General features: G+C 39.6%; 1 protein-coding gene across 1 annotated transcript in view; it reads right to left on the bottom strand.

Moving 5' to 3' along the window:
• The window catches only part of LOC104933960 (adhesion G protein-coupled receptor L3-like), a 136,224-nt gene that overhangs the window by 33,896 nt on the left and 88,506 nt on the right, over positions 1–13,822 (bottom strand). Inside the window, 4 exon segments of the mRNA XM_027278472.1 lie at positions 2,969–3,145; positions 5,580–5,785; positions 7,842–7,964; positions 12,752–12,935. Coding sequence (XP_027134273.1) covers positions 2,969–3,145; positions 5,580–5,785; positions 7,842–7,964; positions 12,752–12,935 — 690 coding nt within the window.

The following is a 13,822-nucleotide window of genomic DNA, read 5'->3' as shown; positions in this document are numbered from 1 at the left end:
TCTCATATAAAGTACACTCTAGTTCAAGGGTTTCTTTTGAATATGAATGTGTGGGCAAAGTTCTCACCTCGCTTACACTCACAATCTGTTTCAGTTGGAGTATGATTACAAGGCTATTATTGTTAAAATATATAATAGTGCACATATTAGTTTTATAACAAATGACCCAAAACTGTGAATGTTTAGTCAGTAAGAATGAACTGAACTCAAAACGAAATCGATTATGTATAATTATAAATAATGAATGTTATTTTCCTGACATACCAAAGTCGAAAAATCAACTTTTTCAGACAAAACTGGCTTCTTTTCGCACTAAATGAGAGGTCAAATATAAAAACTGATTTGATTTCTGCTCGTCAGAACTCTTAAGACGCAAGCGTCCGAAATAATGTGGTCGACTTCAATCACCGTCAAGGACAAAATGACAGCGTTTGCAATGTTACATGTACAAGCAGGAGCATTTTGCCACTTCTAATTTGTGTGAAGTATGCATCATTTTGAATGCAATCATAACTCGGTGGTAGAAATGTAACACTATACACGCTGGATACAGACACCACCTTATTCAGCCGAACATAAAGGTCTCTGGATATAGCGCTATCATTATTGCCAACTAGCGTGTGATCCATCGGCCAAAAAAAAACAACAAGATGAAAGATGATGGTGATACTGTAGTGAGTCTCTGTCCTCCGAAGTAAGATTGTAATTACAGCATGCCTATCTTTCTTTTTTTTTTTTTTTCTTTCTGAGATGCCACTGAGAAATAAACAAGGTTAGAATATAATCTGTTGCTCTGAGGGTAATGAGTAATAACAATGCAGAGATCAGCAGTGGTATGTTCTGTTGCCATGGATACAAAAACAGTCTCTTCAATTTATGATTTTTTTTTTTTTGTCTCTGCCTCTTTCTTGCACACAGACACACTCCTACTTTCCCTCCATTCAGTGCGTTCTCAGATACAACACAGTGACAGTTTGTCAAATAAAAAGCCTCCGTATCTCCCATTCAGTGGCATCTTCCAACAAGCTGCCTTTTATAACATGCACAAAGTGGCAAAGATGAAGAAGGGAAGGTAAAAAGGGGAAAAAAAAACAACATTGTCACTCAGAAGTGGGGTGTAACTACTGTCCACTTTCCTCCAAGTGAGGAATGTTTGGGATTGGCTTGACTGAAAGCGTTCCTTTCACTGCTTCCTTTTATTTTTATTTTTTTCCCGCTGCTTTGCTTTCATCGCGTGAAGGCTCCCATTCTTCACGACTCCCTCTCTATTCCATACTCGACTTCAGCTCTGCAGAGAGCTTAGCGGGTCCAAAAGTCATGCTGCTCAGTGACAAACAGTGGCTCTCTCTAGCTAGAAGTAAACTACACCATCCCAGACTCCTTCTGGAGTCGTGGGTAGAGTGAAAAAAAACAAAAAAAACAAAAACAAAAAAAAAGTGAATTTGAGTGAATTTTAGATTTTTGGGTATGATTGGGTGCATGGCTGTCTGCGCATTGTGTCTGTGTGAAAGATAGAGTCACACTGGGGAATAGAGGGAGGTGAAGGAAGGTCTAGTGGTTTTATGGACAAGCGCCAACTGGGACAGTGCTCTGAGGTTTTTTTTTTTTTGTCACTGATTCAGAAGGAGGCTCTGGAGAGACAGATGCTATACTGGATACCAAAAACTGGCCTGCTCTGTCAGCAGCATGCTCCTCAAAATTCTTGTGACGGAAATAATTAAGCCGTCTGTCAGCATCAGAACTAAGACACACTTTCTTCGCTGACTGGCAATATTCTCCGACCTTTTCCGTCTTCAACTGGCCCGACTTTTCCATTTCCAACATCATCTTCACCCACCTCTCCTCCTCGTTTTTTAAAGCGCTGCCCACAATGCTCACTCTACACAAATCTCTCAGCCAAATGACATTTTCTTTATCTGAACAGCTTTTCATACAACTTCCATTAATACCTGCCAATAATCTGCTTACCAGCACTTCACATTACACTTACTGGCCTCATTTGGCTTTGTTTCTGAAGGCAACAACAACTCAAGGACCTCATTTTCTTTTCCTCCTTCATGTCTTTACATAAATAAAGACATAATAAAGACAACAATCAGCTTATGTATGTATAATAATATGTATAAGAAGCAGTCAAACATCTCCTTGTAAGCAGTAAGTCCTCTTTAAAAATTATAACAAAAAGACAAAATAAGCACACACATTCATATTTTCTATATTATGGTATCTATATTTTTAGTTTTTGTATGGGTATAATAAGCATCCTAAGAAGTGCTTCTCATCCAGCTCTTGGCTAGAAAGCAGAAATATAAAAAATAAGATACTTTGCTACATGAATATCGTACATTAGTCTTTGTTGAGCATAAAATGAGAGAGGCATTTGGATTCAGACAAATCTGGTAATTTTTTTTTAAATCGTTTTTCTCCACTAGAGATATGTGGTTATACAGATTTATCTGTTAAATTGTATATGTCTTTTGATTCAGCGTTCACCTAAGAGGACCTTCAGTGATGTGTGTGTCTTGTCTCTAAAATAGCTGTGTGTACAAAACACAGCACACACTGAAGCAATCATATATTTGAGCTACTTCTGCAATCAATACACACTTTACACTGACAGGGTCATTGTTCAAAACTATATGAACAGCGTGTGTGTATATTGGCACTTTAAATGTTACTCTACAAAGAGCCGTGAAAGTCAGAAAATTGTTCGGTATATTTTACACTCTAAAGGGGAAATATAAAACATATAATGACAGGGGTGCCTTCTGCTTTACAATGCGTTCCACTCTTTGGATCTTTCTTTTCTTGTCAACCGGTCATCTTGGAAAGGATTGGCTTTGTAAACCATGATGGATCAATGCGTTTTCATTTCTCACAACTGCATTTAGTAAATTGCAGATTTTTGAGGATTAATTGGACCATTTAGAAGCAAGAAAAGGGAAAAAAAAAAAAGAACACCGCCTACCTTGACATCCACATGCGCCATGAGGACTGCAAAGTTGGTTAGATGCGTACAGGAGCATGTGGTGTGTGTCCGGTTGGTGCCCAGCAATCGGCAGTCCTGTGTTGACCAGTAACCAGTCATGGTTCTCTTGGAGTAACTCCAAAAAGAACAGTTGGGGTTGAAGTTCTCCTCAGATTGCTGTTAGACAGGAAAAAAACATAAATAATTGAGCAGAATCAGACACAGTGGTATTAATAACAAGAAAACACACCCACCGGGGCCTAGAGTTAATCACACATTAGCTCTGTTCATTTCTACTTTCTTTTGTGGGTAGAATACACATCCTTGAAACAGGCAAATGTTTTCCCCGCTTGCAATCTGTATCCATTCAAGTGAATAGCAGGTGGTTTTACTGTCAGCAGCCTCATGCCTGTATTTCATTGTGTTTTTTGACCTTTCTCTTTAACTTTCACTGCGAGAGAATGAACTGCCCCACTGTTTAATGGGCACCACCGCTGTCTGCACAGGGCTATGGCTCTAACGACAAGCACGCCTCCCTGCTATCTCGCTTGCCATTTTTATAAAAGTAATCCGGGACGCTGAGGTTGGGTAACACACGGGCACAACAAAACATAACTGCTGATAAATAGATGCCTTTCCCTCTTGAGCCCAATTTTCTTTTGTAGCTCCAGAAAACAAAGGAGAGTACACTTAAAAGCCTTTCCTTTGTAACTCACAGCTTCCAAGGTCAAACATATCTACTTTCTGTCTATAAACACGATGGGGAGATGTAGTTTTCCATAGTTTCACACTTGCTGTAGGGTAATTGGTCTAATAAGGTTTATCCTCTGTGAATATAAATTTGCCGCTGATTGAGTTTCCCCTTCACACAACCAAACCCTGTGTAAAATATTCCACAGCAAGGAGATAGGATGACCCTCGGTCCCATTAATGGCTTTAATTGGTCCCATTAAGTGGCGAGGCAAGGAAGCAAAACAATAACTAGAGGACACATCATCATCCCAGAGGACCAGTGATCCAAAACTTCACGGTTGAGAGGGGGAGGTTTAACTGTGGGAAGCCAGAAAAAAAGGAACCCATGTTCTGCAGGTAGTTAAGATATCTGAGGTTTATTTTCAAGGGCAAGTCCACTCAATACACCTGAGATAAATAATTAATACTGTCTGGAAGCGAAATATTGATAATGTTTTATGTGCACAATTTTCTCTATTTACAGTAGTGGCAGCATAATAACATTTAGTTTACCTAGGGCTGCATTTTCTTCTCCTCACTAATATCCAATTACAATTATCTCAATTATCACAATTTGTCTTTGATTCTTCAGGCCAAATCTAAATCAAGCTGAGCTAAGAACAATAACACCACAGCGGTGTACGGTACACCAAATCAAAAAAGGATTTATCCCTGCAGAAAACAATAAGAAAATGTTCTAGCATGCAGCCACGGCCACGCTTCAGAAGCAGAGACCGGTTAATCAGAGCATTCTCTTAACAACACCTCTGCCTGGTTTGCCAGTTTACCAGAGAATGGGGAGCTCTTGAGTTGATGCATGTAAATATCGCGCCCAATGAAATATAATTAATTGCAGAAGCCATAACTGTATTCATGATTATGATATGATTAACTTCACAGCCCTCCGTGTACACAAAATACACTCTACAGTGTATGTAAATGTCTGTATATTGGAACTTGAACTTGATGAAATGATTCCAGCAGAGGCTCTCTTGGTGGACTCACAGTGTTATAAAAGAAAGAAAGCCACTTTACAGAAAACACACTTTTCCGAAAGGGCACTGTTTTATTGAAATGACTTGATCGGAGCAAGAAAAGGGTATTAAAAGCACAAGCGCCCCCAACATTAGACCAACAGTAAAATTACTGAATCTACGGTCCAAATTACAAATTACACTTAAGGCAGGTGAGTCACAGCAATAACTGCGCTGACATTGCCCTCTGACATTTCCCCACCATTTAATTTTGACATCCATAAGCTATCATCCTTTTAATCTCTCTATCCCTCTGCACTCTGTTTTTTTCCTCTCTTTTTTTTCTGCCGTTGTTGCTTCCTTCCAGGTCCCTCCTACACATGAGACCCGCTGCAATTCTCTTATGAATGTTCAGCATCCTTGATAATCGCTGAAGGCGCTGTTCGTAGACAAAACAGGGATATTTCGAGGGTGGCAGAGTGTGGAGAAGATAATGTAGTCAAGAGGGAGAAGTCGCGACTCCCCAGAATGACTAAGCAGCCTCCAGTGAAGCTCAATATGACTGATATTTGTTCAACAGATCAGTCCTGTATTTGTTCAAACTAATAAACAACAACATGCATCACCTTGTGAGCGATTTTGTTTTCCATAATTTAATTTTCCGCACCTTTCCTCGAACGAGACTTATTCGTTTTCCAGGTTTGAGATAGAATTTGTGTCTTTTTGTTGCATTTGAGAGAGAGAGGAAATTGTGATGAAAGGATTCTGGCAAGAAAGTGCATGTGCATTTTTCGTGTGCGAGTAAAAGAGAAAGAAGCGAAAAGCACATTATATGCAGAGGCAGTCACATCAAAGTAAAAACAAAACATCTCACACAGTGGAGACACAAAGAGAAAGAAAATTACCTGTAGATGTCTGATGGTAAAAATGACAGGGTCAGAGAGGTAGACTTTGTTAGAGTCCTTGTTGATGGCAGCCGTGATAACCGGCGAGTTGACGATGACAGAATAATTGGTAGCCATGGCTTCATTGCCCAGCTTCATGCTGGCATTTTCCGTTGAAAGGTAGACTCCGATGTGTTTGTACAGGACGAAGGCTATCCGAATCTCTCCTGGAAAAGGATGATTGGGGAAAGTGTTCAGTGTTTCACAAATGAAACCTAAACAAAAAAGACCCTACATGGCCAAAAGTATCTGTACAAAATCAACAAAATATGATTGCTGAACATTGTTATTCTGCTGCTTCAAAAAAAAACTCTGATCTTAAAGGTTTTCAAATCTGGCTGGAGGATTTTCTTCCATGCAACCACAAGAACCTTAGTAATGTCGGTACTGACGTGGGCAAGGAGGCCTGGTTTGCAGTTTGACTTTTTACTCATCCCAAGGGTGTTGGCCAGTCAAACTTTTCCAGATGATGCTTGGTGTTTTCAGACAGCAAGTGGTTGCCACTGCTGCCTACATGATTTCCTGCTGCCATCAAAGTTGATGATGCTTCAACTTTTTCAAGATACACTCATTTTCGCTGGTTCCCTAAATTATAGGCCTACATGTGCCAAAAGCGAACAATCATTTCAAGGAATGGAAATAGTTTTGGATCAACTTCAGCTTTCAAAGATTAATTATCTGGTCTGGGACAATAAATAATTGTTTCATGTTGCTAACTACCTCTAGCATATTTTAAGCTGTAACCCAGGTAGATAGCAGCAACCTGTAGTCTATGGTACAGGATTTAGAAGGTCAGAGGGATGATAGCTGAAATACAGAACATCAATGCTGTTGGCCAGCTAAAGCAGACAACCACAAGCACCTTCAGAAACCATTTGACACATGTACATGGGGACCATAAGAACAGGGTCTTCCTCAAACTGTTGGAGCAAAACTGGAAGTATACTATATGTATGTATTGTTCCCATAATTAAGACTAAGAATCTAGCCTCACTAGGAAAAACAGGCCCCCAACCCCCAAGAGTCCAAGAAACTATGAGCACAGGTGTCTGCACACTTTTGGCCCTACTAACATAATGTGACAAGAATGTGCATGATGGGCCATTTGGGTTTATTTTCTTTCATTCCATGTTCCCATTTGGTCTATCAAGAAGCAGGAAGTCCAATTTTTATGTCTGTTATATAGCTTATAAATACTGTTAGCAATGCTCGAATTATACTTGAAATAATAACACAAAGAATAGTGGAAATATTCTGAGTTGAATCTTTGTTTGCACAAGAATCAGAAATAGTAGTAAGTATCAAGGTTGCCAAAATAGCTCCACAAGAAGGAAAAAGGGGAAATCTTTCCTATATCAACAAACATTTATTTTAATTCAACATCTATATAATATGGTTACCACTCTGCTATTGAGACTGACAAAGGCGAGCATTTTTCTTGATAATGATTTCCTCCTCGCTTTCCCTCTCATACACATCTCTTTCCCCTCCTGCCGTCTCACTTTTGAGCACTGATATGAAAAAAAGTACTCTCCCGCCGTGACTGAGATCACTCACTCGGATGAAAAGAAAACAATTTGGGTGCTACAGCACTGGATGACGGGGAAATATCCGCCACCCTCCTATAATGATCTGCCCGGGCACGGCTGGACATGGACTTAGTCATCCAGCTGAGAGGCACCGGGCGCAGCTTGAGTCGATTCTGATTTGCATGAGCTGATAATAAAGTCTAAAAATGGGGCTGCATTGCTCCTGAAGATAGCTATGTATTGTGTCTAACTGCCTCATTTACAGTTTAGAGGCAGTGCTTGAGTGTAACTAATTCTACAGCCAGGGTCCCATTTAAAGACTGCAGAACGATCTTTGTGCTTTATATGCAACCCAACAAAAGGTTTGAGAAGAAAATTGAAAGTTATTCACAGGCAGTATAATGAAATTCCTACAAAACCGCTGCAGCCCCACGCAGTGCCACATCCACATGTGGAAAAAAAAAACTAACAAAAAGAATTTTTGATTAATTACCATAGATCTTGTATAGAAGTAGAACATTTTTCAAGTAATACAACAGTATTTCTATTCTATCCAACTCACATTTCCTCTGTTAAACCTGTTTTATCACAAGCCTAAATAATATACCGACTGAAGTTGTGGACAAGGTATTATTACCACTCAAACTAACAATAGGGAACCATTAAAAGCAGATCCGAAGCCTTGACTACTTACCATTTCTTCCGTGCTGCTTTAGTGTATTAGCTGAGAGGTGGATGGAGTTGCCCTGGCCTCCAGTTTGTGGGAACTTCAGATCAGGCAAATTCCCATCCGTGCTCATTCTTGCCACCTCCAGCTCTGCACACAGACACAACAAACCCAAGCAAGACACCATTAGTAATCAATGAGTTTGTTTTTTTGTTTTTTGTTTTTTATGATACACAAGGTAATAGACATTACAATATTATAGCTGAGGCTTTAAAGGAAATATTCAGCATTATGAGTAATATGGTTATTAGATTTCTTGCTGAAAGTTAAAGGAAAAGAGTGTGCCCTGAGTATGAAGGAAGAGCCTGGTGACCATTAGCTTAGCTTAGCATAAAGACTAGGAGCTGGTGGAAACTGCTAGCCTGGATCAAAGCTGTAAAATATGAGTTTGGTATTTCTTTGATTGGTATGTGTACAAATCAAATAAAAAAGATACAATGTGTTAATTAGTTTTAGCAGTGCTGGTAAGCATGTTTCCGAAAATATCACACTATTTTTGAAAGCTGTGTTCAGACTGTGTGTATGTGGGGACCATCATTTCCAGACCGCGAATGAGTCATGAGCAGCGTCACATCACAAACACTGTCAGTGCTATGAGGGAAAAACCTTACGACTGCAGCACGCAGCAGTCACTTCAAACACACCTCGAATCACTTCACCAATTTAAAGCGATTTAGCTCAATACCTGATCTTATTAATTAATGCATCTCCAATGAGCACTAAATGCAACACATCCGCTCACTCAGCTCTGAAGGATGACCTCCCTCTCAACTTTCTGTGCGAGGTTAGTGTGTCACCATAGGCGTCTTAATCAAGTGACTATCAAGTGTTCAAGGTACAGAGTTTCCTCTTAAACTGCAAAAACAAATGGATGCTTTTGCCCTTTTAATAAAAAAATAAAAAAAGATGCCTTCATTTCAAAGAATCTTTCAGTCGAGTAGAGCAGAGAGAGAGCGATAGATACAAGGAGGAGATAAAAAACAGCTAGGGAAGACAAGCTTGCTTCTGCGGCAGCTCAACAGCTGTTATGTCTGAACCGAGCTCCTAATTTATGGTTCAAAGACTCCGGCGTCATACAGCAGAGGAAAATGAGCTGCTGATAGGAGCCTAGCTGAAATAAAAAGCTCATTCCATCAAAGTTATTATGGTGTGATACAATTCAGTTTAATAAAGCAGTCGAGTGTGCTCTCGTCTGAAGTACAGGCGACCTGTGTGAAGTCTGGGCATTCCTAAATGTCACATGAACTCCCAAAGTGCTGGGATGGATCCACTGATTCATTGCTCGGTAGTAAGTATCACAAATGTCAAATTCCAGAAGAGGAGGTGAGAAGGTCAGACTGACCCAGGTGGTACAGGCAAATAAACAAGCTGAGAGTATAACAGTGGCACGGCATGTAGATTCAGTAATGATGCAGTTTATATAAATAGAAATGATGACAGCATTTAACCATTATTGAGCAACTTTTGGGAATAAATATGTCAACGAGATTGTATAGAACTACTATAAGCTGTCATTGTGACATTTTAAAGGATGAATTCAACATTTTGGGAAATTATTCGCATTTTTTCCAAATGTTGTTGACAACATCAGTAAATATGATGCCACTGCCAGCAGCTGCCAGCAAATGACATGATTTCACAGGGGATATCTCTCATTTACTTTTTATTTTGATTGTATTTTTTATGTATGTCACCTGATTATAATGAAAAAAATAAAAAATAAATTACAGCTCATGTATACTTAAAGGTTAATGCTAACAAAGAACTGACGCTGTGCTTGATTTAGCCAATTAGTATCTATCTATCTATCCAATCATTTTCAAGTACTTAGTATTAGTTATAACCTGATTCTTTTCTTAATCTGTTCATTTGGTCATGATAATGTTGTTTGCTTCCTGATGTAACTATGTCAAGGGGGAGACGGTGTGTCCTCGCTTATGCCTTGAACTGCCTCTGACTGAAATGCGTCTGAATGCATCATTACTGGCTTCAGACTTGTACAGTATTTTGCTACAGAACAACATCCACTTTTGTATAACTTATCTTCGTCGGTCCGAGGGAGTGATTTCTAACGACAATAAGCTCAAACATTTACACTTTCACAGTCAGTGACACTGCATTAACCTCTACTGTGCCGCTAAAATAATGGTTGGTCATTGGTAGTGCAGCATATAAACCGGCTGGTGGTTTAGTCTGCAGTGAAGGGTCGCAACTTCAAACACAATTTCATCCAAGTGTAAGAAAAAGAGACTTCATTAAGCCCCAGTGAGGCATTAAGGCAAGACGATGATCTGATGTCAGTGGACTATGACATCTCTGTCTTTGATAAAGGTTAGGCACAGGAAAAGATACAAAGAGGCCATGTTTAATCCTCCCTTTGTATCTGTTTCATATACCAAAGCTTCCTATGCTTTTTCTCATAAAAAAAACAACAACCTTTTATTAACATTCTCTTGTGCTTTTGCAAAGGCCAGGGGGTTTTGGTGATACATTCCTATTCAACTTAGCTAAGACAATACCCCAGATAGCTCACCATTCCCTGGATTCCTTGCCCGCCTTTGGAATAAAGGAAGCATTTTTCTTCTCCCTCTTACTTCCCTGTTGGTTGTGTAAAAGAGCTTATGATGGGCTTTAGGGAATTTCTTTGATGCCATAGTGGTTGCTGGACCCAAAGGCTATACCTTCAAAGCCTGTTTAAATAACACGCTAATCGTCAGAAATCTGCTCATAAGATTATCATGCAGAGAGTGAAGCACTCTCCTGCACAGACAAAGCCTTAGAAGAGCACATGCACTGTGACGTGTAAACACAAACTCAGACACAATGGGTGAGGAAATATCCTTCGTCTTTGAAAGCGAAGAAAATAGATCTCATTATCGGCTTGAGCCTGAAATTGGAACAAGGCTTTCTCAGTGTTCAGGATTCACTTAAAAGTAAGACGACCAGCTCGCCCTGACACTGGGAAAGTGTCACCAGGTGCAATGCGTGCGGGCTACAGTACACCTGGACACACAAACCCCTTCACTTTAGATATAAGTCAATGTGAGGGATCAATAATTAGCTGCTGCAGTGATTACCAATGTTTATATGGGCCTCCTTGTCCTCCTTTAACTGCCCTGTATGAGGGATTGCAGGAGCCAACTGGCTGTGAAAAATAAGCCGAGAAAACAGAGAGATAAGGCCTAGTAAACATGTCACCAGCACATAATTAACCAGACTACCACTGCGCTATAAACTCTCACTTGAGTTGAGCAGGCATCGTCTCATTCCCCTCTCCAAACGAGCCCAGAATCTCCTTAATACCCAGATGAATTGTGTGCCAGATACAATAAAATCCTTTTTATTAATTCTCCTTACGCTTGCTTCCTTTTAAATCAGTAGACCTATATTTTTAGGTTACCATGGCAGCAGGAACTTGGAAAAAAAAAAAAAAACTTGCTCAGAGAAGAGGACGATACATCATAACATAATTCTTTTCTTAATTCCCCTTGCCCCACTAGCCATCGTCTGCAAAACAGGTTATTTGATTCAATTTCAGTTTGTGCTTTGAAAATGCTTCTTGATACAAACTGCAGATTACTGATAACTGATGTATCCAGTTTTAAAAAGCACCATCGGGGAAAATGTTTGATGACAGAAGTTCCATTATCTGTGCTCACTTGGTATTTATACACTGAATAATGAGGGCTGATCCCTGATCTGCACGACTAGTGTTTAATTCCGGCTAATAATTCACATGGATATGAACACAATCATTTTAGATAATTGTCAGTTTACAGCTGACTGCCATTGGCCATAAGCAGCCCTGCCAAACTTAACCTCCTGTGAGGCAGAAAGCATTAATCCAGTGACCTTCACACTTGTTCCACAGTCTCAAGAGCTGCGCTGTCAATATGAGAGCGCCCTAGATCAATAGCAGTATGGTGAACTTTGTTAATTCTGTAGAACAGGCAAGACTAGAGAGGAATGAAACACTTCAAACACGATTAGAAAACATATTTTTCTAAATATCATTGGCTATTACGGCATTTCCAACTGAGTTAATAATCTATATTCCCATAGTTTGAGGGGAAATGAACTTCATTCTGCCCATGCTGCATTACTCATGCAGACGTAAACAACCAAATTAAAGTGTTTATTGCTTGTCAGTAGACAACTTTCATTGTTTTTACCTCTAAAATGTATGTGAGACGTTTCTTTGTTCTCACCTTTAAAGGATCAGTGTGTAGAATTTGAAGGAGATACTACAGTGGCTGCGAAACGTGAAAAATGCAAAAGCGTTGGATGTGTCTGTTTTGGGCTGCTATAGAAACATGGTGCCAAACATGGCATGGTTTGGAAGTCAATCACGTTCCATCAATCAAATGTAATGTGGAAACATGAAACCTCCTGACCTTTTCATGAACTGAGACATCTTTTGTAATGAGCAGGATTTGTATAATCTGGATTAACCAACTGTCGGGTGATTTGGGCATAGTGGCTACACTCGGTTTTGCAATATCACATGATGAACATAGGCGTCAAGCCATGATAATCATTAGAAAAGAAGTGGCTATAAAACGGTAAATAAAATTTTATGAGAATACACCCTGATATGAGCCTTTATCAGAATCATTAAGTATTATTAAATTATTTTATGGGGGCAAGGAGGTAACAGGAAGTCACCCAGTTTGGAAAGAAGACATCTCAAACATGTTGTCAAGACTGGAGACTGAAGAAGGACAAAACATTAAAATAGTCTGAATCATTTTTGTTGCCGTAGTCAGCAACTGTTATGGGGATGCCATCTTGGAACTTAGTATCTAGTTTTCCATAAGGCATCCATAAAAAAAAACATATAAGGGACAAATTATCACTATGTCTTAGAATATACTCACGGATGTTGTCAGTGTTCTCTTGCACAATGTCCGTCTTCAGCAGGTTGTCAGCCAGGACAAAGGCTCCTTGCTCCACCGTGTCCAGCAGCATGGTGGCGGCCCTCAGCTGCTCGCCTGTACTCAGTTCCCTCCATGCTCCCTGGGCTTGGGGCTGCAGCAAATTGTTGACCGTCTCCACCATGGCCTGGGGAATCCAAATCATCAATTTAGTAAAAAGAAGCTTAGCTGGACAGCAGTCCCAGATTTTTGGTTATGGTTATTTGGTAAACGGTATGATATGAGTAAAGGACTGAACATCAAATCATAAAATACTGTGGGACTGTGCGAGGAAGAAGCATGACGAGTTTCTGTTTTCTGTTCTCCTCAATCATCTGTCTATTGAGCAATTTCATGACCCTATTTCCAATTCTTTTACAAGTTATGCTTTTGGGCACGGATCGTCAACTAGAAGCAGCAGCAACACCTGAATGTGTAATGACACTGGATATGTTCTTAGGCTGCTTTTGTTATCTTTTATCTAAAAGAATGAATCATGTAAATGAATCAGGACCCGATGCTTACAAGTCTGGAGGCCAATTCTTGCATGACTTAAGGCTAGAGTCTTTAATTGGAGTGATTAATGTTCTTCCATGCAGACAATCCCAATACACAAATCCCTACACAGCAACACGGAGACATTCCAATGGATGTACAAGGCATTTGCTAGTAGCAACTATCTACAACAACTGCATATTAATAGCAGGGAGCAATGATTATGTCTTCTTTAATCTTTCCACAACAATGCTGAAGCTCATATGCAAGGAAGAAACAAGAATATTCTTAAGACAAGTTGAAAAATTAAGAGCCATTAAAGATTTAAAAATGCCAATGGCAAGATTTATAAATGGAATACTAATTGGTCAAGCAAAGTAATTCATTTAGGTACCACTGCTTTGAAGAACCAAGTAAGCCTGACTGCCCGTGGGGAAAAAAAAAACTACTTCTAAGCCATTACAGTACAGTAGGTGGTCAAACACACAGATCTTTAATACTTACATTCCCACAACTCAAAGAGGAAATTATCCATCGGAT

Source organism: Larimichthys crocea, chromosome III (genome assembly GCF_000972845.2).
Source record: "Larimichthys crocea isolate SSNF chromosome III, L_crocea_2.0, whole genome shotgun sequence".
NCBI lineage: Eukaryota > Metazoa > Chordata > Actinopteri > Sciaenidae > Larimichthys > Larimichthys crocea.
The sequence above is the reverse complement of the archived record's forward strand: the minus strand, read 5'-3'. Positions and strand labels throughout refer to the sequence as shown.